The sequence below is a fragment of the Pelophylax lessonae genome, assembly GCF_965119305.1.
Source record: "Pelophylax lessonae genome assembly, chromosome: 1".
Taxonomy (NCBI): Eukaryota; Metazoa; Chordata; class Amphibia; order Anura; family Ranidae; genus Pelophylax; species Pelophylax lessonae.
In genome coordinates, this window is record NC_138768.1 from 223280423 (window position 1) to 223306065 (window position 25643).

At 45.4% G+C, this 25643-nt stretch overlaps 1 protein-coding gene across 1 annotated transcript in view; it reads left to right on the top strand.

Annotated features, from left to right (window-relative positions):
- The window catches only part of NAA25 (N-alpha-acetyltransferase 25, NatB auxiliary subunit), a 129910-nt gene that overhangs the window by 25206 nt on the left and 79061 nt on the right, over positions 1–25643 (top strand). Inside the window, exons 5-7 of the mRNA XM_082243438.1 lie at positions 4079–4153; positions 13492–13599; positions 16618–16696. Of these exons, the coding sequence (XP_082099564.1) occupies positions 4079–4153; positions 13492–13599; positions 16618–16696 (262 nt within the window). The remainder of the gene's footprint in view (positions 1–4078; positions 4154–13491; positions 13600–16617; positions 16697–25643) is intronic.

Sequence of the window (25643 nt, forward strand, 5' to 3'; positions counted from 1 at the left end):
GGAGTCCACCTGTGGTAAATTCAGTTGATTGGACAAGCTCACACCGGTCTCTATAAGGTCCCACAGTTAACAGTGCATGTCAGAGCACAAACTGAGCCATGAAGTCCAAGGATTTGTCGGTAGACCTCCGAGACAGAATGGTAGGGAGGCACAGATCTAGGGAAATGTACAGAAAAACTTCTGCAGTGTTAAAGGTCCCAAATGAGTACAGTGGTCTCCATCATCCGTAAATGGAAGAAGTTTGGAACCACCAGGACTCTTCCTAGAGCAGGCTGCCCGATCGGGGAAGAAGGGCCTTAAGGAGGTGACCAAGAACCCAATGGTCACTCTGATGGAGTTCGTGTTTCTTTGTGGAGAGAGGAGAACCTTCCAGAAGAACAACCATCTTTGCAGCACTCCACCAATCAGGCCTGTATAGTAGAGTGACCAGACGGAAGCCACTTCTCAGTAAAAGTCACATGACAGCCTGCCTGGAGTTTGCCAAAAGGCACCTGAAGGACTCTGACCATGGGAAACCAGATTCTCTGGTCTGATGAAACAAAGATTGAACTCTTTTGCCTGAATGACAAGCTTCATGTCTGGAGGAAACCAGGCCCTGCTCATCATCTGGCCAATACCATCCCTACAGTGAAACATGATGGTGGCAGCATTCATGCTGTGGGGATTTTTTTCAGCGGCAGGAATTGGGAGCCAGGATTGAAGGAAAAGATGAATGCAGTAATGTACAGAGACATCCTTGATGAAAACCTGCTCCGGAGTGCAGGCTGGGATTAAGGTTCATCTTCAAACCGGACAACGACCCTAAGCACAAAGCCAAGTTAACAAGACTATACAGTATCTCACAAAAGTGAGTACACCCCTCCACATTTGTAAACATTTTATTATATCGTTTTATGTGACAACACTGTTGAAATGACACTTTTCTACAATGTAGTGAGTATACAGCTAGCTTGTAGAACAGTGTAAATTTCCTGTACCATCAAAATAACTCTCTACACACAGCCATTGTCTAAATCGCTGGCAACAAAAGTGAGTACACCCTAAATGAAAATGTTCAAATTGGGCCCAATTAGCCATTTTCCCTCCCCAGTGTCATGTGACTAGTTAGTGTTACAATGTCTCAGGTGTGAATGGGGGAGCAGGTGTATTAAATTTGGTGTTATCGCTCTCTTACTGTCACTGGACGTTCAACATGGCACCTCATGGCAAAGAACTCTAAAGGATTTGGAAAAAAGAATTGTTGCTCCTACATGAAGATGGCCTAGGCTATAAGAAGATTGCCAAGACCCTGAAACTGAGCTGCAGCGCGGTGGCCCAGACCATACAGTGGTTTAACAGGACATGTTCCACTCGGAAAATGCCAAGTCATGGTCACCAAAGCAGTTAAGTGCACGTGCACAGCGTCCTATCCAGAGGTTGTCTTTGGGAAATAGATGTATGAGTGCTGCCAGCATTGCTGTAGAGGTTGGGGGGGGGGGTGCGGCTTTCAGTGCTCAGACCATACGCTGTATCAAATTGGTTTGCATGTATGTCGTCCCAGAAGAAAGCCTCTTCTAAAGATGATGCACAGGAAAGCCCGCAAACAGTTTGCTGTAAACAAGCAGACTAAGGACATGGATTACTGGAACCATGTCCTGTGGTCTGATGAGACCAAGATAAACTTATTTGGTTCAATGGTGTCAAGCGTGTGGCGGCAACCAGATGAGGAATACAAAGACAAGGGTGTCTTGCCTACAGCCAAGCATGGTGGTGGGAGTGTCATGGTCTGGGGCTGCATGAGTGCTGCCGGCACTGGGAAGCTACTGTTTGAGGGAACCATGAATGCCAACATGTACTGTGACATACTGAAGCAGAGCATGATCCCCCTCCCTTCGGAGACTGGGTCGCAGGGCAGTATTTCAAAATAACGATCCCAAACACACCGCTAGGATGACCACTGCCTTGCTAAACAAGCTGAGTGTAAAGGTGATTGACTGGCTAAGCATGTCTCCAGACCTAAACCCTATTGAGCATCTGTGGGGCATCCTCAAATGGAAGGTGGAGGAGCGCGCAAGGTCTCTTAACATTCACCAGTTCCAAGATGTCGTCATGGAGGAGTGGCAGAGGACTCCAGTGGCAATCTGTGAGGCTCTGGTGAACTCCCTGCCCAAGAGGGTTAAGGCAGTGCTGGAAAATAATGGTGGTCACATAAAATATTGAAATTTGGAACATTTACACTTAGGGGTGTACTCACTTTGTTGCCAGGGGTTTAGACATTATTGACTGTGTGGGTTCTTTTGAGGGGACAGCAAATTTATACTGTTATACAAGCTGTAAACTCTCTACTTTACATTGTAGCAAAGTGTCATTTCCTCAGTGTTGTTGTCACATGAAGATATATAATGGTTTCAAAACTTTAAGGGGTGTACTCACTTTTGTGAGATACTGTATTTTATTTTATCATACATCATTTAAACCTTTGAAAAGAATATCTTTTCCTATGTGCCTCCTCTAGACCACAAGTGTGGGCGATTTGCATTCGAATTTCACTGATCCTGGATTTAAAGGGAACAGAGCCTTTTTATCTCGATTTCCTCACTTGAACCTCAGAGGCACCCCAAAAATTAAACATTTTTTCGTTTGGGGTAATCTCTGTATTCAACCTTTAAAGAAGCCAATACACTAAAATATCAATAATAAACCCCTGGGAGAACATGATCAGAGGAGAAATTCTAAGAGCCATGGCGCCCTAGTGATACATTTTCATACATCTCCATGTTCATTGGGTGTTTACCTGTCTGCTACATGTATGAAATTTAGTATATTATGCCAGATATATCCCTACTATTTTCATCATGTATAGACAGGCTGAATAGGGAGCAGAGCAGTTAAGATATGTTTTAAGTGTCTTGTCAATATCTATGTGAATTTTATATTTTCTTTTCAATTAAATATGGTGACTTTTACATGTCTATGGGAGTAATCGCACATTTACGGTCTATTTTCCTGTGCTTTCATGGTCAATTAAGTTGATGACTTATAAAGATCAGTGGAAATCATTTTTTTGAATATGTAAGAGAAGGTGGTGCTTATATTCATTTTGGTTTGGGAATAAGTGTTTAACCACTTCCTACCCGCCCGCCGTCAAATGACGGCAGAGCGGTGCATCTATTCTGGGACTCGGTCATATGACAGTGCACCAGAACGGCCTCTCTCGCTTGCGCGCCTTGCTAGGACACGGTGTGACCCTGATCTTGGTAAAGAGTCAATGACATGACTCTTTGCCCATGTGATCGGCTGTGTCACATGTAAATGAAGTGACGTTATTCACAGGGGAGACGAGGACATGTAATCAGGGCACTGATCATCAGTGCCCTGGTTACAGAAGATTGAAATAGAGTGCCAATCAGTGCCTGCTCATCTAGGCACTGACTGGCAGTACTATGGGCACTGATTGTGGGCACTAGTGGTGCCATCCGTCAGTGCGGCATATTAGTACCTTCTCATTGGTACCACCTCATCAGTGAAGGAGAAACATTTATTTTCAAAATGTACTCTCAGAAAATAACCCCTTTTTTTTTTTTTTTTTTTTTTTTTAAAGAAATAACCCAGCGGTGATTAAATACCCCCAAAAGAAAGCTCTATTTGTGTGAAAACAATGATACAAATTTCATATACATACAGTGTAGCATGATTGCGCAATAGCCATTCAAAATGTGAGAGCGCTGAAAGCTGAAAATTGGCCTGGGCATGATGGGGGTGAAAGTGCACTGTATTGAAGCGGTTAAAGAAGTTCCCTTCTTTAAATTTTGTGGGGAGCTAGTTCTATACCTTGTAGGACTCCGGTGTGTGTCTTTTTTTTTTTTTTTTTTGTAATACATTTTTCTAAGTTTTCAAACCAACTTCTTTCACATTGTCATTATGGGGTATTGTTTGTAGAATTTTGAGGAAAATAACATGTTTAATCAACTCTGGAATAAGGCTGTAACATAACAAAATGTGGAAAAAGTGAAGCGCTGTGAATACTTTCCGGATGCACCGACCCGCTGCTGGTTCTAAATTGTTGTGCTGATGATTGTTACTACCTTGTGTTTTGCAGGCTGGAATGGCACTTTATAAAATTGTTCCAAAAAATCCCTATTATTTCTGGTCTGTGATGAGCCTGATCATGCAGGTAAGCAATGAATATATCTTGGGGTTGCTGTCACAGCAGTGTAAATACACTGCTCAAAAAAATTAAAGGAACATTTTTTCACTTCTAATTATTTTTATTGGGTTTTTTCAAAGCACGTAATAAAACAGAACTGGTCAAATAGCACAATCAACATAAAAAGCTGCAATGCACGTAAGACTCAAGAGGGGAAGATCACATAAGAGAGGGGTACAACAATACTCGTTTCATAAGGTTAGCCATAAAACTGTTCTCATCACACAATGATCCACAAAGTCCAGAGCGTCCGGCCACCAACGTTTTGATATGCGCCCAGGCACCCCAGAAAGTGCGCGCCGCTCCCCCCCCCCCCCCATGACCTTAATCACAGTAGGGTCATAGGGTAAGAGGGTGAGCGCTGCGGGATCAACTGTTCCCAACCCTATCATGGCCAAACCTTGAGAAGAAAACAGAAAAGGGACGTAGAAAAGAGACAGAAGTCCAAGAGTGAGCGGATCTGTACAAATATTGCTACGCTAAGAGGGCTCAGGCATGCCCAGGCTACAAAGGAGCCGAGAGATAGTGGATCCAAGGTTCCCATGTTCCCATGTTTTGTCGAATTGAGGTAGTAGCTCAAACAGAATGGTTGGGGACCTCCATGACCGTGAATATAAATGGCACCTATTTCCTGGCCCTGCGCGGCACCTTCATGGAGGTGTGCCCCAGCAAGGCTTGTTTGGGGGATTTGAGTAAATTGACTTGTGTGAGGGAATAAATAAAATTGTAAACCCGGATCCACAATCTCTTAACCTTAGGGCAGGACCACGTATGCAATACTGTGCCCTGCATGCCACAGCCTCGAAAACAAGCAGCCCCCTCAACATAAGTTGCTATTCTCGTTGGCACCATGTACCATCTCATCAGTACCTTTTATAATTGGCCTCCATCAAGGACGTGTTGTTGTTCGATCTAGAAGCACACTGGGCCATCTGAAACCAGTCCTCGTTCAAAAGTGGAATGGCGATCCTTTTCCCACTTCTGCATGCATAGAAAACAATTTGGTCGAGGAGGAGGTAAGGATTCCATAAATTTTCAAGATGTGCCCCGTGTGCTTATTATAAAATCTGCAAAGAAATTCCATGGGAGTAGATGTGGCAAGATCTGAGACTGACTGTAAAGATCTTCAGTAGTGCGTGAGTTGCACATAGTGATAAAATTCAGAGTTAGGGAGATGGTATTTTTCCTGTAAACAAGCCTTAGACATGACACCCCTGTTATCACAACAATCAGCAATGCGAATAAGACCTTTATTAGTCCACCAAGCAAAGTTATGGGGCTGGAGACCATAGGTGAAATCAGGATTGCCCGCTATTGGAGCAAGGAGGTTATGGGGGGATTTGAAGCCCTGGGTTTTTGATGGCCTATCTCATAGACTCGGAGAAAGAGGTGGTGGGACAAAGCATTGGTGACCTATCCTTCTGTTTCAGCTACATTAGGGGACTAATAGGCTTGGACGGATCTTGAGCTGACTCAATGTACATCCATGTGGACCAATGAGAGGAGTGGAAGCGAGTTAATTTGAATAGTTGCGCTGCATAAAAATATTTCACCAAATCTGGCGCTCCCAGACCACCCCCTAAGTTGGCAATAAACAACGTGCTCCTGTTCACCCTAGGTCTCTTTTAGCAAAATTTTTTTAATTTTAGAGTATGGCATCAAGTTAATTAACCTCCTGGGATATTGATCTGGTCTGTTAAATAGCAGAGGGGGTTGTTAACTTCATTAACACCAAAGCAGCTGAAATTAATGAACAGCTGCACTATATAGGCAACAATGAGACGACCCACAAAACTAATGGTTTTACAGGTGGAGGCCACTGACCTTTTTTTTTCCTTACTCCTCTTTCTGAATGTTTTTCACTAGTTTTGCATTTGGCTAGGGTCAGTGTCACCACTGGTAGCATGAGACGATACCTGGAGCCTATAGCAGGGATCCTCAAACTACGGCCCTCCAGCTGTTGCGGAACTACACATCCCATGAGGCATTGTAAAACTCTGACATTCACAGACATGACTAGGCATGATGGGAATTGTAGTTCCTGAACAACTGGAGGGCCGTAGTTTGAAGATCCTTGCTATAGAGGTTGCACAGGCAGTCCAACTCCTCCAGGATGGCGCATTAATATATGCCATTGCTAGGTTTGATGTGTCTCCCAGCACAGTCTCAAGCGAATTAAGGAGATTCTTGGAGAACTTGATAGGGTTGCGGAAGGTCCTTAACCCATCAGCAGGGCCAGGATCTGCTTCTTTGTGCAAGTAGGAACAGGATGAGCCCTGCCAGAGCCCCACAAAATGAACTCCAGCAGGCCACTGGTGTGAATTGTCTCTGATCAGACCATCATAAACTGACTTCACGAAGGTGGCCTGAGGGCCCAACATCCTCTAGTAGGCCCTGTGCTCACTGCCCGGCACCATGGAGCTCGATTGGCATTTGCCATTGAACACCCGAATTGGCCAGACTGCCACTGGCGCGCTGGGCTTTTCGCAGATGAGAGCAGGTTCACCCTGATCACATGGGACAGACGTGAAAGGGTCTGGAGAAGCCGTGGAAAATTTTACATTCTGTAACATTGTTCACCATGGCTGGTTTGGTGGTGGGTCAGTGATGTTCTGGGGAGGCATATGCTTAGATGGACGCGCCGTCAACTACAGGCTAGACCATGGCATCCTGACTGCCATTAGGTATCCAGATGAAATCCTTGGACCCATTCTCAGACCCTACTCTGGTGCAGTGGGTCCTAGGTTCCTGCTGGTGCAGGACAATGCCCGACCTCTGGGACATTGTTACGGTCCATCCAATGCCGCCAGGTTGCAGCTCAGTCTGTTCAGGAGCTCAGTGACGCCCTGGTGCAGATCTGGGAGGAAATACCCCAGGACACCATCCATCATCTCATTAGCAGCATGCCATGACATTGTCAGGCATGCATACAAGCACGTGGGGGGCCATACAATCTATGGAGTTTCTGCAATTTAAATATTTCAGCAAAACTGAACTAGCCTGTTGCATCACTTTTTCACTTTGACTTTCGGGGTGTCTTTAAATTCAGCCCCCTGTAGGTTGATCATTTTAATTTCCATCAAACGCCGTGGCATCCTTTCTTTCCTAACGCATTACCCAGTCCAAATCAGTATAGATATCCAGCATGATATTTTTCTCAATTGAGATCTGATATGTTTTCAAAGTGTTCCTTTTAATTTTTTTTTGAGCAGTGTCTGTGGTCCATTAGTATGGAATATTAGATGAATGGCATCCCCTATGGGTTGCTTTCATATTTTTTGTTTAACTTCATTAGAGAAAACAACCAATTTAAAACTTGTATTTAGTAAGTCGTCTTTTTGGAAGTCTTGTGTTGTTATGGGACAGCCATGTTTGTCACATTGAAAGATGGGATTCCATGTTTAGGTAATATACTATTGTTCTTTTTGATGCACAAGAACTCACAAAATTTAGAAAAGGGAGTGAATTAGAACTGATTGGAGTTAAGAGGTTAAATAGGAATAAAGGATTTAACGGGGCAAGTCCACGCTAACACAAAAACCGCTGCATCCACACATTCTAAAACGAACACATGTAACCTTGTAAAGAAGAAATTGCTATACATGCCTTTTCTGAAGCTGCTTTGGTTCAGGCTCCAGCAACAAAAGCTCGGAGACAACTGAAAACGGCTGGGAAATGCATGGGAAGTAACGTCACCCATAGTTCCTTTTGGGGCTTCCGTTGTCGGCTGCCTCCTGCACCCTCCCTCCACAGTGAACCTGCTGCTGACAGCTCAGCGTGGGACTGGACCGGATCGGCTTCAGAAAAGGTATGTATAGCGATTTCTTCTTTACAGGGCTAGATAGGTTAGTCTTAGATTGTGGCTGTAGCGATGTTAAAGCGGAGTTCCACCCTAAATTTATACTTGCCTCCATCTTCTCGCTCCGGGTCACCTGAAAAACAAATGGATAATCGCAATTTATTTATTTATTTTTTTTTTACTTACCTTGTAGAGAAAATATACTTACCTTACTTCCTTCTTCCTCCCCTCGGCGGCCACGGCGATTCGTCACTTCCTGGCTTTTGCAATGATTCCTGGGAGCTGAACGTCATCGCTCCCAGGAATCATTGCGCCTGCACCGGCCCCGACGTCAGTTCCGGTGCGCGCGCGTCATTCCCTTTTAAACAGCTTCTGGGCATGCCCAGAAGCTGTGGAGGGATGACGCGCGCGCACCGGAAGTGACGTCGGGGCCGGTGCAGTGCATCGTGGGACCGAAGAAGAAGGAAGAGGACGCGGAAGAGGATCGCGCTGGCTTCAAGCTGCCCACACCTGAGATGGCAGCGCTGGACAAGACCTTTTCAAGGTAAGTATTTCTCCCAAAAGGTAAGTGCAACCCGGGACAGATCAGAGGCCAGCCATTGTGGAATGTGCTAGCCCTGACTGTCCCGGGGGTATTTTTATTAAAAAATGTATAACCAGGGTGGAACTCCGCTTTAAGTGTTTTGGATTTATCCTTTTGATTTGCAGATCAAAGGTTGCCTCTCTTCAGATGAGTTAAAGTACAGTGTAACAATGTTGCATTGTATTTCTAAATTGAGCTTCTGAACAGTGTTTTTTATAAACACTGTCCAGAAGCTTGATTTTCGCAGCAGCTATCCACATTTATGGTGTAAGAAGGGTAATTGGTAGTTCTGTATTAACCACTTAGCGACCACCTCCTGTAGATTTACTGCTACAGGATGGGCGCTGTGCGCAGAATCATATATTTATACGTGATTCTGCTTTTCTTATTGGGGCGCGCGCGCCTGCCCTGCTTTGCTGTAATTCATTATAGCACATGCTGATCACTGGGTCCTGGCCAATGAATGTAAATAACAGAGCTGTGTAGAGTGACAGGATCTCGTTGTTTGTTCATTTCCTGCTAAGCAAGAAATAATTTAAACTACATTGCCAGCAAAAGCAACACAGTACACACACTTGTTGGGCATACATTTAACCCCTTCCTGCCCAGTGTCAGCACAGTGACAGTGTATATTGGTAGCATTGATCACTGTAATCAGATCAGTGACAGTTGGTTCCCCCAGCGTCGGTTTGTTAGATTGCCTGTCGCAGTATGACAATCCCATTCTAATTCGTTGATCGCCGCCATTACTAGTATAAAAAAATTCCAGTATGTATCTTAGTTTGTAGAAGCTATATCTTTCACACAAACCAACCAAAATATGGGCCTGGTATACCCATTACCACCCAAAAAGGTGATCCATACGCTACTTACACTGCTCCTGTACTATGCACTTAAAATAATTTGTCGTGCACGAAACCTGTGGCCCCCCACCATCATGGCCTGGAAGGAGTTGATAAATAATACTTTACTGCTATATGAAGCTACGTATCTTTATTAGAGGGGTACCTGATAAATTGTGTGTGGGGTGGTTGGATAGATAATTATACAGCGTCAAATTGTTCCTTGGTTAAAGGTTCATATTGTGGGCAAGATGCTGAATATATGTAGGCCTTGATGGGCACCTGACTCAGTTACTGTTGGTATTTCTTGGGTGATGTGATATTGCCTCTGTAAATCTTTATTTCATGTACCTTTTTTTTTTTTTTACAAGAAAATTGTCACTATTGAACTGGGAGCTGCATTGTTCACTGATGCTAATGTGTTGTAATGCTGAATGATGAATCTGTCTCTAGGTTTGTAACTTTATTGTAAAAATTTTAAACAAAAAAAAATACTTATTGGCCTTTTTTTTTTTTTTATTTATTTTTTTGAGACATGTAACAGAATACATTTTGGCTAAAATGTATAGTATAAGTGTTTTATGTAAAAAAAAAAAAAAAAAAAAAAAAATTATTATTGGATATGTTTTTATAGCAGAAAGTAAAAGTATTTTTCTCTTTCGTGCATTGACGGACACAGCACCTGGTATTATTAACCATTGGGTTATGCTGCCTGCTACAGGAGTAGAACACTAGGCAGAATTGAATTCTGGCTACACCCATGGGCAGTCCCATAGGGGTATTCACTCCCTCTCTCTGCTATAGCCACTCATATTTTTTTTTTTTTTTTTGTTTTTTCTGGCTAGTCAGGAGCAAGAACCTAGTTCTTTGGTCCTGGTAAATATTTTTAGATTTTTCTCCTGGATTTTTCCTGTGAGATCTACAATCAACTGCCAGACTGGGCAACAAGCTGGATAATCTAGATCCAGTGGTCACCCCAGTCTGGCCAGCGAGCGCGTGCAGACCTCAGCTCCGTGCTAGGTCGGCCGGGACATAGACCCACTGGATGGGTGCTGGTCTGTGAGTTAAATGCCTCGTGAGGTCGCATACAACCGGGTTCTTGGCCCGAATCGCAGCGTTCCTCCGGGCCGACAGCCCTCCCATTTAGATGGAGAGGGATTCTGTCTGTTACCGCCTGGTTCCTGGTATGGTTATTAGCTGTCTCCCCTTGAGGGTTTTGGTGTGGACGTGGGCCCCTCCTTAGAGGACAGTCGGGCCCTCGGGTTCTCCTCCTTACCGCAGATGCACCCCCTTGCTGAGTCCCTCCCCTGCCCCCCCTTCCCCTCCACATACACTGGGGCTGTTTGGGTGGTCTGGCTACACTTCCTGGGGTGGGGACAGGGAGCTTGCTAGCGAAAAGGGCCGGTACGGGGGGGGGGGGGCCATCGATTTTGCGGGAGGGTTATTGTACCTGGTGTGGGCTCCTGCCAGGGCCCTCCATCCTTTCTGGTCTCCCTCCTGGGTACCTGTATGCCTCGTGATGCTGCAATTTGTTGTAGCCTGTATTCTATACACGGCAGCCATGACAGTGGAGCCCTGTGGGCAGCTATTTTTGGCGATGCCAGCCCCTCATCCCCTGGTGCGGACTCCTGGAGGATTTTACTTCCTGATCGCCGCATGTGTAGTGCATTATCCTGGTGGCTGCAGGCGCTTGTTTCTGCGGGTGACGACTCTGGTGGGGTCCCCTCCCTCTCTAAGGATCGCTTGTGCCTGGTGACCAGGGGGTGTTGCCAGCGCGGTGGGGGTTGTCCCTTAGTGTTTTTACACCTTTTGTGGGGTCCCCCCTGGGGACTCATGGAGTCTTTGGAGCACATTTCCCTACCTGATCTCCTCTCCTGAGACTGCGGGTCCCTCTGGGTCCCAACCATCCATGCACTGACGGCGGTTCCCGAGTCCCTTGTGGGCTAGCAAAAAGCACCTTGCGCCTTCCCGTCTCATCAAATCCTTAATCTGATTCGGCCGCCGCCGGCATGGGTCACCCTGCTGAGTCTGCAACCATGCACCTGGGATCCTCATAGGCTTATGCCCAGACTTCTACGCAGGATTGAGGCATAAGGGATTCTGGTCATCTTAGTGGCTCCAGACTGTCTTTGTCGGGCTTGGTACTCCGATCTGGTGCGGCTGGTCGCCGACGTTCCTTGTAAGCTTCCACTCGGGAGGATCTGCTGTCCCAAGGACCGATCTTCCATCCTGCTTTACAGTCGCTGACTTGACGGCTTGGCTGTTGAATGCCAGGTGCTGAAGGATAGGGGTTTATCTGAATCTGATTCCTACACTGTTGAAAGCTAGGAAATCTACTTCTAGGAAGATCTACCATCGTACGTGGAAGACATACATTGTGTGGTGTGAGTCTCTTAGGGTTTATCCTCCTTGGTGGCTCGGATCTTAACCTTCCTTCAACGGGGAGTTGAACAGAAGTGGAGTACCGTCAAGGGCCAGGTGTCATGTTTGGCAGGCTTCTTCCAACAACCTTTTGCCACACACTCCCTGGTGCGTACCTTTTCTTTAGGGTGTCTGACATTTGGTCCCTCCGGTGCGGACTCCCTTGCCGCCTTGGGATCTCAATTTGGTGCTTTCAGCTCTACAGAAGCCTCCCTTTGAAAATATTCAGGCGATTTCCCCTGCTTGTGCTAACCCAGAAGGTGACCTTTTTTTGGTAGCTATCACCTCTGCGTGCAGGGTGTCAGAACTGGTGTCGTTTATCCTGTCCACCATTTCTGGTGATTCACAAGGATAAGGTGGTTCTTTGCCCCTGTCTGTCCTTCCATCCAAAGGTTGTCACTGGTTTTCATTTGAATGAAGACATTGTGTTGCCTTCCCCGTGTCCCAGGCCTAAACATCCGAAGGAAATTACCTTGCATGCCTTGGATGTGGTCTGGGCAATTTGGGTGTACCCAGCAGCTACGGAGTCTTTCACAAAGTCACTCTTCGTGCTCACGGACAGACCTCAAAGGGTTGTCTGCTTCCTCTGCGACCATTTCCAGATAGATCAGACAGACGGTAGTTCGGGCCTATTCCATCAGGGGTCAGATTACTCCTTTCCCTGTCAAGGTGCACTCTACTAGAGCACTTAGTGCCTCCCGGCCTTTCGTCATCAGGCGTCAGTGACGCAAGTTTGCAAGGTGGCCATCTTTTCGTCGGTGCACACTTTTACAAAGTTTTAGAAAGTGGATGCGTTGGCATCTGTGGATGCTTTCTTTGGCCGCAAGGTTTTGCAGGTTGCTGTTTTAAGAGGACCTGATCCTCTTTAAGAGTGTATTTGCTTTTTTTTAGGTGGGCTCCAGTTGTTTGGTTGAGCTCCTGTGTACCTGGTTGGCTAATGTTTAGCCTTGGGAATTTTTATTTTTTTGGTTGTTCCCACCCCTCATGTTTTAACACTCCTTTTGGGACTTCCCAATGGTTAAGAATACCAGGAGCGGTGTCAGTCAATGAATGAAAGAGAAAATGGGATTTTTGACTTAGCGTTTAAATCCATTTCTCCCCTGTTCATTGACCGACACAGCACCCGCTCCTCTGTGGAGTTATAGTTCTTCTGACACTGCTTGTAACAAAACTGGTTATAGCAGAGAGAGGGATTATACCCCTGGGACTGCCCATGGGTGTAGCCAGAATCTTCTGCCTGGTGTCCTACTCCTGTAGAGGGCAGCATAACCAAATGGTTAAGAATACCAGGAGCTGTGTCTGTCGAACATCAGAGAAATGGATTTTACAGTAAGTCAAAAATCCAATTTTTTTTTTTTCTCATTTATATAATAAAAGCCAGTGGTAATACCATCAAAAGTTCTATTTGTGGGGAAAAAATATATATATTTGTTTGGGTGCAGCATTGCATGACTGTAATTGTAAAGTAGCGTTGTGCCGAATAGCCAAAAATGGCCTGGTCATGAAGGGGGTAAAACCTTCTGAGGTGATTACATTTTTTTTTTTTTTTTTTTACAAATACCTATGTAACCTACATACTGTATAATCTTTGGCAATCCTCAAGTCTGTGGATATCTGCTCAGTAATCCAGTCAGTTTTAAAGTCTTTATTTTTCTCCTAGTCTATTTCAGCTCAGGATACAAAATTGTCTAAAACAATGTTTTTGCCACTGGCTGAAAGAATGGTTGAGAAGATGGTAAAGGAGGACAAAATAGAAGCAGAAGCTGAGGTATGATATATATATTTTTTTTTTCCAAAACTTTTTTCCCAGTGTCCTATTACATGTGTGAGCCGATAGCTAATATTGTATTTGGTTGTTATGCCAAATCAGATGTGCCTTGTTGCAGTCGTGGCAGCAGTCTAATGATTATAGTCAGCATTTCCCAGAATAATTATCCGCCACCCTAGTAATTGGCTAACTACTTAATTTTTTTTCATACTATTCCATTTGGTGCAGAGAATATGGCATCCCTGGCAACGTCATTTTCTGTGAGATAAATGCAATATATCTACAAGGATGTTAAGCATGCAGCATTTCTTATTTTAACTCTGGGAATGATCATGTGTTAGTATAGCCAAGAGAACTACCTATGTTTAATGTCAATGGATGTTTGTGCCAAGTGTTAGGAGCCCTTAAAATTTTATTTTTTCGTCCCTTTTTATTTTTTTGTGGTAAATATTATACTATTTTGGTGTGTTTTTTGATTTAGTTCAAAAAGGGCAAAAAGAGGGGGGGGAGGGGTTTCTGTAGCCTGTCCTAGGGTGACACCGCTGCTTTGCCATACATATAGTATAAATTGTGAGCATCCCTCTCTGGGCTACATGCCCACCCCACAAAACCGGTGGCCATGTCAGCAATTCTGATGGATCGGACACAGGATGCGTTGGAGCAATCTATTTCATTTTCAGTGGCCCACGACTTTACCATATCTTGGTATTTAAACTGTCCCCCCCCCCCCCCCTCATATGATGGGTTAGACCAGGCCAATTATTCAGCATTTTTTAAGCAACTTTCTGCTATCTTAATCTCTTGGTGCCTTCTCCCTCTGTACTTGTTAGGTCATGAAAACTGTATTCATTCTACCAATCTTCCTAAGCTCTTGTATGTTTTCGGAGTTCTTCTGGTCACCATACCTTCTTGTATTCTTGGAATCCACCAGCAGAGAGTTTCACAATTCATCTGGGGATCCTCTCACCCTCGGATTGATCGCCACGTATTATTGGCCCGTGAGCTTTATGGTGGACTTTCTGTTCCCAACCTTCAGGCTTACTATCTTGAAGGCTAATCTAGCTGTGTCCTTGCATCTTTATGCTACTTATCTTCCGCTTCAGACAACAATTGCCATGGTCGACTATCCCGATATCTGCCTTGCCCTGGCTCCGTTCAGACTCCCGCCCCTCTACCTTAGGCCCTGCTCTGCCCCACACTCTACCCGGATTCTTACCTTTTTGAAACCCTTCGTTACATGAGATACCTTTTTTTTTTTTTACTTGAACATTTTTGTTACTTACATCTCCGTCACTTTGTTTCTGGCCGCCTTCAATCCCAACCCATCCCATATAGTCTTGCATCCTTTGAAAGTCTTTTGTCATTCTTGTCCGCACTCACCAGGCCTCATTTCTCTGGTTTACTCCTCGATTGGTTATATCAAGCAACTCCCTGTAAAACAATATAGGCAACAATGGGAGCGTGAACTGGGTTTGGAGCTGGATCCTCAGCACTGGCAGATCATGACTTTGGCTGTCTCAAAGTGTTCGTGCGAATTTTCAAGAAGAACATTTCTCGAAGTGTTATACCTCTGGTATTAAATGCTGGCCTGTTTTGGCTCGCATTATCCCTAATTATCCCTCGATCTGTTTTCGCGGTTGTAACCAGCAAGAAACAGTGGCGTGTATCTGGTGGAATTGTCTGAAGGTGAGCACATTATGGATTTGGGTTTACGTTTTGCTTCGTACACTATTACACTCTAACATTAAGAGAAACCCTTTTAAGGCTCTTCTTTTTAAGCCTATAGATGCCCCCTTTGTCATTGAGCGGCACCTCATTACTCATTTGTTTCAGCAACCAAACTCCCTATCTCTACGCCATGGAAGTCCCTGGTCCTTGGTATTAAAGCGGTGAAACACTGACTGGACGATATTATGGTTAACGGAAATTACCAATTTCTTTGGCAACCTTGGATATCACATTCTCACCCTTTGCCTTCTGATTGTTGTTGAACATTTGATACACCTGTGCCTCTGACCCCTGGGATGCTCTTGCTACCGTTGCTGGTTTTTTTTCCTGCTCTCTATTTTTTTTTTCCCTCCCTCCCGGGTTTTTCCTCTCCTGGATTATCCATTATGCATAGTGGTCTTTTTTGGCTGGCCTTTTTTGGTCCCTTTTTTCCTTTTTTTTAATGTTGAACATTCACCTTATGTGTGCTACCATTATGTCTCTATTTGCATTATCTGTCTCCTTTTTATCTGCCCATTGTGTACCCGATTTCATTCTCTTGTATCCTTTATTTGTGCACTATTTTGATACTCCTTGAATATGTGCAGTATTTTTTTGTTCTGTTGCAATCCATTATTAAAACATTGTAACAGAAGTGTTGAGCATCCTTACCCTAGGACAGGAAGTGTTACTTTCAGAATCGCAAGTGAATATAGAAAACAAGCATTTGAAAAGCTGAAATATATTACATTTTTGTGCTTGGGCCTTGATATTCTCCTTTCTGTAATTTTCCTCTTAGATCAGGGTTTCTGAATTATGTTATGTACGCATTTATAAAGTAAGATGACCACTGTTGTCAAATTCTACATATTTATCTAGTGGAATGTGTTCTGTATATTAAAATTTTTGTGGATACTTTAAACTGTTTTGAGGTTGAAGCAAACAAGCCAGGGTGTGATTACTTCTATGGCTTCACATACCACTCTGTGAGAAACCCAGTCCTGGACTTTGGAGCATCTTAAGTGCTTATCTAGCACACTCATCTGGCAGCAGACACAATTAAGCTGCTTGTGTATAGGTTTACTCCTAAGAAAGAGGCTTAAATTAAATTACGTCTTTCACTCCATCAGCAATGATATTTGCATTTAATTGTTAGAAGTAGTCAGATTATGGCTGCTTTAATTGCAGTAAATTGAAATTGGCTAACTTTACTTTTAACTTACTAATAAGTTGTGGCAGTTTAATGTTTTCCATATAGCAATGGCATTTTCATTTATTAAGTCTCAGCAGTGTGATTGCTGTCTGTTGCAGGTTGAACTGTACTACATGATTTTAGAACGTTTGGGGAAATATGAAGAGGCACTAGAAGTTATCAGGGGCAAGCTAGGAGGTATGTCTCAAACAGGAGTCCTTTTTACTTTAACTTGTGCGTTTTATGATTAAAAGATCTTTGCAGAAGGTTTCACAATGGGATATCCTGGGATTGTGCGGTTATGGTTTTGGAAGCGGGTGAGGAATGAATTTATTTGGGAAGCCGCACACTCTTTAATGCAACAAAGAGCTTTTTATTCAAGATCAAAGATGCAATTTATTTCTTCAGACACTGGAACAACCGTTTCAACCACCCCTGCTCCTTTTATAAAGTCCAACAGGTAAGTAATCATCCTGCATTTAACTTGCTGGGAAAAGGAAACGTGTCATCTGCATAACCACAAAGTGACCAACCTGCTTTCCCAGTATACGAGGAAAGCAGAGTCCTATAAAAATAGATACAAAGGAGTATTTCTAAAGGCAAAATTGCTGTTCACTTTGCAAGGGAATGTTTCCTAACAGCTTAGCCAATGTGGTGAAGTTTCACCCTTTAAAGAAGACCCAATCACGTGCAAGGAAAACAGAAAATGGCATTTCTCTATTGTTCGACAGATGCAGCTCCATATCGTCTTTAGACCATTAGGTTATGCTCCTCCCATCAGGAATGGGACACTAGGCAGGAAAAAGCTTTACCACACCTATGGGGGCTGTCCCTGCAGGCATAACCCCACACACTATGCTACAGCCTCTAGTTTCTGCCTGGTTTAGGAATAGGACCTAGTTCCCTGCTGGGACTTTGGCCTTAGCTATTAGTAGAGGAATTTTGTGTTTTTGTTTTTTTCACTAGTTGGGAGTTCCTGGAGAACCACAAGCAACAGCCGACTGGTTTCGGACTGGATATTCTAAATCCTTAAGGTCTCCCGGCCTGGCCAGCGAGCAGGTTATCGTCCGGAACTAGGCCTCGCCACGACAGAGCCCCGATAGATGGGGACGACGAGCCTGCGAGGGGACAAGTCTTACTGGGACACGATCGACCTGGAACGCCCTGAGTCCCAGCGTACACCCTGGCTGGCAGAACCCTCACCCCGGGTGGGGGATGGACTGTTCGGAGTGGCGCCCACCTGGTACCATGGTATGGTGAGTAATACTGTGGCCCCCCCCCCCCCCCAAATCCTCTTGGGGTGGACGTGGGCCCCCTTCCTGGAATAATCAGACCCTCGTTTCCTCTGGCCTCTGGGATACTAGGCCTACCCCCCCCAATGTCTTTTCCCCTACCCATAGCAGGGTCCTACCTCCGAGGGGAAAGTGGAAATATTGCGGCTGCTGCAGCGTTTTTCTGTGGGGGTGGCTTGTCCTGGTGTGGTCTCTTCCTATGGACCCTCCGATGCCTCTTGTCTGGGGGCCCAGGAGACTGCATGGTGTGCCGTGGGGGCTGCCATTTTGCTGTGGATTCATGCTTTCTATTCTCCCATTGAAATGCATGGGCAGACATTTTTTGTTCCCCATAGGAATGCATGGGGCGGTCATTTTCTTTTAGTCCACGATTGCTGGACAATCAAAAGGCATGACACACAAAAAATTTGTAATGACCCAGGCTGTGCTTTCTATTTCCTGTGTCAATTCTTTTTACTTTGTTTCACAGGACGTGCTGGCAGTCTCCTGAGCGGTTTGGTAACATTTTCTGGGGTCCCCTGTAGGTTTTCCTTACCAACTCTGCTATTGGATTGGATTGGGACTTGGTATACCGCAAAGTTAGCATTGGGATTGCGATTTAGTGACTTTTAAAGTGGTACTGCATTATTTTCATCTCGGTGTATAAATGGGAGTCCTAGGATGATGATTCACCTACAGACCCCCTAGGCGGTTTGGCTGTGGAACCTTCTGGGTCGCAGCCCCTGTCTGCGCTTACAGCAGTCTTGGAAAGCCTGGTGTCAAAGGTAGTTTTTGTCCTGTAAAAGTGTTGCTAGTCGCAAACGTCCTGTGCCTTCACCTCCCTCGGGAGTTTCCTCCGATTCTGAGGCAGATATGGCCGCCACAGACGCACCCCACCCTGAGGGGTCGGTGTCTTCGCATTCTGATGGTGAAGAGGGCCTGCCGCCACGCAGGAATGCACTTTGGTGGAAGCACTTAAAGTTTCAGTGCGGGAAACTTTAAAATTGGCAAATGAATCTACAGCGTCGGGTTCGCAGGTGTACCTCCCAAAAATCCGGCAAGGTGTTTCCTTGCCCTGAGCGTTTTGACTATATTTTTAATGAACAATGGCGGCGCATCAAGCACATGTTAGTGGTGCCGTTATCCTTTTTGCAGATGCAGTTTCCACTTGGTGGACCTTGCCACCAAAGGTGGATCACCTGGTTTCCAGGCTGAATAAGTCTACTGTGGTTCTGGTGGAAGAATCCCTGGCCTTGTCGGACACTGTGGACAAGTGTAGTCTCTGTCCTGCCATCTACACGTCCTAGCGGGTTCCATATTGAAGCCAATATTTGTGAATGTTATGGTGTGAGACGGTTACTGAATGGGTGAAGTTACTAAAAGGTTTGTGCTTTTGTGCGTGCGGGTACAGAGGTTTCGCATGGAACCCATTCGAACGGTGGTGGCATCACTACACCAGGGTTATTTTTTGGCCTCTATAGATATCAAGGACTCATATCTACGCTGGACACCAGCTGTTTCTTCGCTTTGCAGTAGCAGAAGAGCATTATCAATTTGTGGCGTTACCCTTTGGTAAGCACCCTCGGGGCGGAAGCGAGACCAAAGTACTGGCTTCGGTGTTGGCATTGCTGCGCCAACCAGGGATTGCGGTACTGGGGTATCTGGACGATCTATTGAGAGCAGATTCTCATTCAGCCCTGATGAGTGACCTGACGATCACTGTCAGATCCCTGCAGGAGTTCGGGTGGAACATCAATTTCAAGAAATCCGCCCTGATACCTTCCTTGAGACTGGATTACCTGGGCCCCCCCCCCCCCACCCCCAGGCAAGCTACAAAGGTTGCAGCGGGCGATCCGGTTGTTGGCAAATCTGTCTTCTCTGCGAACTTGCATGCTGGTCTTGGGTCTGATGGTATCAACCTTCGGGGCGGTTCCGTTTTTTGCTCAGTTCCATACAAGACCTTTTGCAAAAAGAGATTCTTGTCAAATGGAACAAGGATGCAAAGTCCTTGGACACTTTGATTCGGTTGAGCCACAACATAAGATGGTTCACCAGCAGTATGCCAGGGCAAGTCCTTCCTCCCGTTTTGGACAATGGCAACCACGGACGTCAGCCTGTCATGCTGGGTACCGGGGAAGTTCTGTGCCCTAGCGAACCTGGATAGTAGAAGAGTCCAAACTGCTGATTAAATGTTTTGGAGCTCAGAGCAATAAAGCTTTGTCTGAGCCACTAGATGACTCGTCTGCTAGATTGTCTGGTTCAGATTCAATCGGACAATGCCACGGCTGTGGCTTACATTAATCACCAGGGGGGCACCAAGAGTGTCTTGGCGGCCAGGGAGGTGGCTGAGCTTCTGGCCTGGGTGGAAACGTTTTGTTCCAGCCCTCTCTGCTGGGCACATCCCGGGTGTGGAAAACTGGCAAGCGGATTACCAGAGTCGTCAGGTGTTGGATCAAGGGGAGTGGTCCCTACACCCGGAGGTGTTTAATTTCCTGTGTGTTCGGTGGGGGACACCCAAGGTCGATCTGTTTGCTTCTCGTCTCAACAAGAAGGTGCAGAAGTACGTAGCCAGGTCTCGAGATCCTCTGGCCGACGATTCGGACACACTGGTGGCTCCTTGGGGTCAGTATTGGCTGATGTATGCCTTTCCTCCGCTGAAACTCTTGCCGAGGCTTCTACGCAGGATAGAGGTGGAAGGGATTGCGGTCATTCTGGTGGCTCCAGACTGGCCTCGTCGGTCTTGGTACGAAAGACCTGGTAAGATTGGTCGCTGATGCTCCTGGAGACTTACTCTCAGAGAAGATCTGCTGTCTCAAGGTCCGATCTTCAATCCTGCTTTACAGTCGCTGGCTTTAACGGCATGGCTGTTAAAAGCCAGGTGTTGAGGGATAGAGGTCTTGCTGACTCCTTGCTGTGATTCTTGCGCTATTGAAGGCTAGGAAGTCGACCTCCAGGAAGATATCATCGTACGTGGAAATTGTACATTTTATGGTGTGAATCGCTGAAGGTGCACCCTCGCTTGTTTTCAGTAGCTAGGGTTTTGGCCTTTCTGCAGCGTTTGGGCTTTGGGCACTATAAAAGTGTCGACTTTGGCTATAATATTTCCAATGCCCGTTACCTATCCATGCCTTGATTTATACCTTCATTTAGGGAGTGCGCCATTTAGCTCCTCCGAGATGGTCCTGCTACCGCCGTGGAATCTAAATCTGGTACTACCTGTTCTTCAAAAGCCTCCTTTTGAAAACATTCAGGAGATTCCTCTGCTTTCATTGTCTCAGAAGGTTGCCTTTTTGGTGGCTATCACGTTTGCCCGCAGAGTATCTGAATTGGCGGTGTTGTAATGCAGCTCACCTTTATTTGGTGGTGCACAGTGATAGTGGTTCTCCGACCAAATCAGTCTTTTCTTCCTAAGGTGGTTTCTGATTTTCATTTCAATGAAGACCTTGTGCTGCCTTCACTGTCCCAAGCCAAAGCATCCCAAGGTAATTGCCTTGCATTCTTTTGGATGTGGTTAGGGCGATCAGGGTTTACGTAGGGGCCACTGAGTCTTTTAGAAAATCTGATGCTCTTTTTGTCCTTACTGAGGGACCTTGTAAAGGATTGGCTGCGTCTGCTGCGACCATTTCCAGATGGATCAGGCAGGCGGTTATTCAGACTTATTCGCTGAAGGGTCAGGTTCCTCCTTTCCCAGTAAAGGCGCATTCTACTAGTGCTGAGTGCCTCTTAGACTTTCGCCATCAGGCATTGGTAAATGAAGTTTGCAAGGTGGCAACTTTGTGCATGCGTTCACATCTTCGGATGCCTCCTTTTTGACCGCCAGGTTTTGCAGGCTGCTATTTAAAGAGAATCTTTTTTTTTTTTTTTCTCTTTGAGGGTGTATGTTCTAGGTGAGCTCCAGTTGTTCTTGGTTGAGCTGCATATTACCTGGTTGGCTACGTTTAGCCTTTAAGGAGTTACATTCTTTGTGTTGTCTTCCAACCCCTCCCGGTGGTAAAGAAGATATGGAGCTGCGTCTATCAAACAATGGAGAAAACTGGATTTTTGTATTTTTACCATAAAATCCTTTTTCTCTGAAGTTAATCGACAGACGCAGCACCATATCCCTCTGCTTCTGAGTGAATAGGGTTTTTTTTTTTTTTTTTTGGTCTTCTTCTTGATTGTGTTGGGTTATGCCTGCAGGGACAGCCACCATAGGCGTGGTAAAGCTTTTTCCTGCCTAATGTCCTATTCCTGATGGGAGGAGCATAACCCAATGGTCTAAAGACGATATGGAGCTGCATCTGTCGAATTTCAGAGAAAAATATTTTTATGGTAAGTACAAAAATCCGGTTTTTTGCTTGCATGTGATTTGAATGGTGAAAGTCAGCAGAACTTTCTTTACCTCATTCACTAAGATCTAGGTAAACTTTCTTGCAATTCTGAAATTTCCTTGGAAAGTGTACAGTTGAGTTTAGTAAACCAACCCCAGAGTAACAAAAAGGATATTGTGAATAGTCAAAATCAAAGGCCTTTGAAAAGAACCAACAAAGAAACCTATACCTCAATCACAGGTCATGATCCCTGTTTAGTCCTTAGGGATGCAGTGAGGACAGTTTCCTCAACACACCTCATGGTTTAAGTTTGATTTAAAATGGGTCTTCTCTTCATTTTGGGCATCTTCTAAATCTCAAACTCCAATCAGATTCTTTTTATAATTTTTTTTCTTTTTCCCCAGTGAAGTGTCTTATCTAATGGCATGAAAACGTTCCCTGTTTTTGAACAGATAGAATGTTCTATTTATGACAACTGGATTACTCTTTGCTGCACCCCCCCCCCCCCCCCCCCCACCCCAGTGGAAAAATTGTGCGAAGAGGTGGGCTATTCCTCTGGTTGATCCTGTCTCTGTTCTAATCAAGCATCTCACTGAACCTATTGTACCTATTCCTCCTTTCACAGATTCTGCAGATAGAAAATTTGAGATGCTTCTAAAGGCTGGCTTTACTTTTGCAGGCCCAGCCCTAAAACCGTGCTGTTAGAGCAATTATAGCAATTGCCTTGTGCGCTGCATTTTTTGTGTGGATATCCTAGAACACGCCATAAGACAAAGATGTAGAATAACTAATCTAAGTTCACATGCAAAAAAATCTTATGGCTAAGAGCAGGGACTGATGAAGCTGCCAGCAAAAGGTACCTCACACGCCTTTTCAAGGAAGATTTCTGTTTGGTGAGGGGACCAATTCATTTGGTGATCAATTCGGTTGAGGTCACAGTGGAGTGTTTTACTTTCTATAGTGGTAGTTCCTACCCCCCCCCCCCCCTCCTTTTTAGGAGCCTCAGGCTTTCCTAAAGCAACTGTCTGCTCTAACCAGTTTCAAAACCTAAGTTCAGCCCTTCCTTTTAGCGCATGGCATGGCTGATCAAAGTCACCAAGCCTTCCCGAAGTCCTCGTCACACTTCACTCTTAAAATTTGGAGACATCTGTTACACTCTCTCTGTCTCTCTCTGTCTCTCTCTGTCTCTCTCTGTCTCTCTCTGTCTCTCTCTGTCTCTCTCTGTCTCTCTCTGTCTGTCTCTGTCTGTCTCTGTCTGTCTCTGTCTGTCTCTGTCTCTGTCTCTGTCTCTGTCTCTCTCTCTGTCTCTCTCTCTGTCTCTCTCTCTCTCTCTCTCTCTCTGTCTCTCTCTCTCTCTCTCTCTCTCTCTGTCTCTCTGTCTCTCTCTCTCTCTCTGTCTCTCTCTCTCTCTGTCTCTCGTCCCAAATGTACAAAATGGAGTTTAAAACTCTACCCGGTCACCACCACCTTCTTTTAAATCAAGCAAAAATTGCCCAAGGACAGTTGGATTTGCAGAATGCCCTAAAAAAAAAAAAATCATCCCTTGTTTAAGGGAGTAATTGTGTCAGTACTGCCACAAGGCATGTTCAAAGGATTCTGTTCAAACCTTTTTATGGTACCAAGCCCCAGCAGGGGTGTTCGTCCTGGATTTAAAATCCATCAACTGAGTCTTTAAAATTCCAAAATTGAATCTGCAAGTTTAGTAATTGTCTGATACCAGGGAAATATATGGTATCCATGGACACACAGGTTGTCATGTTCCCATTTACCCACGTTGTCTGCACTTTCTGCGATTTTGCAGTGGCAAACAGCCGCTTCCAGTTTGTTGCCTTCGACTTATCCTTTGCTTCTAGTGTTTACAAAGGTCTTGGCACCTCTGCTTGCCCTTCTCAATACTCATTATAGACGGGACCCTCTTAATGGGATTTTTTTTAGGGGGTTGTTTGGCCCAGAAAGATATATATATATTTCTTTTTGAAGGATTTTGACGATTCAGATTGTTCTGTTTTTTTTTTTTTTTAATTAGGTTGGTTGCTTGATTGCTATGCTTCATCTTCCCAGCTCATTAAATGTGAAATAATTACTTACCTGTAACCTGCTGTACTTGATAAAGTGTGGCGGTCGAAACTGTTGGTCAAATAGACTGTTCACTTTCTAAGGGAAGTTGCACTTTCTAAAGGATTTTTTTTTTTTTTTTTTCAGAACTTAAATGTGTTAAAGCTCTAGTGACTCCCATCACCCAGAAATGTGCAAGCAAAAATACTTTATCTTTCGTTCACTGATGGCCACAGCTCCAGGTCTTCAGACCATTGGGCTTTATGCTGCTCTCTTCAGGAGTAGGACTAGGCAGAAACCTTTTTTGTTACACCTAGTCAGAAGTAAGGAACTGGCTCTCCGCTGGAATCTGCGGTCCTGGAATTTTTTTCCTTTTTTAAATGTAATTTTTTACTTTTTATTATTTTTTTGTTCCTGTGCGAACTACAATCAACAGCTGGACTGGGCGACGCACTGTATATTCTAGATCAGTGGTTCTCAACTCCTGTCCTCAGGACCCACTAACAGGCCAGGTTTGCAAGATAATAAAATTACATCACAGGTGATCTCATTTGCTGCTCAGTGATGGCAGTATTCTAGTCTGCATCTCCCCAAGGTAATACTTAAAATCTGGCCTGGTTAGTGGGTCCTAAGGACCGGAGTTGAGAACCACTGTTCTAGATCCTTATGGCCTTCACAGTCTGGTATGCGAGCGCGATCCAACTGTTGGCCCCAATATAGCCCTACTGGACAGGGGCTGGCCGGCAAGTAAAACGCCTCACGAGGAAGTAACGAGAGTCGCAGCATACCTCAGGCGTCAGCATCCCCATTCCAAGATGGTTCAGGGACTGCTGGGAGCTGCGTCCGCCTGGTGACTGTGCTATGGTGAGTAGTGTCCCCCCCCCCCTTTTCTTACGGAGTTGCTGGGGTGTTCACGGGGCCCTCCCATGGGATGGTAGGCCCCTACTGTGTCCTTCCTCCCCTTTCCCCTTTAGCGAGGTTCCCCCTGTGTAGGTGCCCTCATGTGCCCCCCCCCCAGCCCTTTTTTGGGGGCATGGGTGCATTTCGGTTGGGGGGCTTGTCTTGTGCTTTGCTGGAGAATTGGGTGGGTACCGCTGTCGGTCCCCATTTTGGGGGTGTCTGTACCTGGGTGCCGGGGGGGGGGGGGTCGGTCTGTGTGTTTCCCTGGGGTCCAGGGTCCCCCTGCAGCACCACGTAGTACGGCCATTTTGCAGTGGTTTTTGTATTCCCGGCTTCGGCAGCCATGTTTGTGTAGTCCAGCGACCATGTTTTTGGTTTCCCCATAGAGTTTAATGGCAGCCATTTTCTTGTCTGGTGCGGTGATGGGCTGCGGGGGTCTCTAGTGTCAGGTTGAAGCTTCCTCTTTCTATCACAGTGTGGCAGGCTGTTTGCCGCTCTCAAGCTCCGGTGGCGAGTCTCTGGGGGTTAGACTATCCTTCCTTTCCTGCATTCTGCGTCGTGGCTGCGCTGATGCTTGTGATGTCTCAGTCACTAGTATTCAAAGTACAT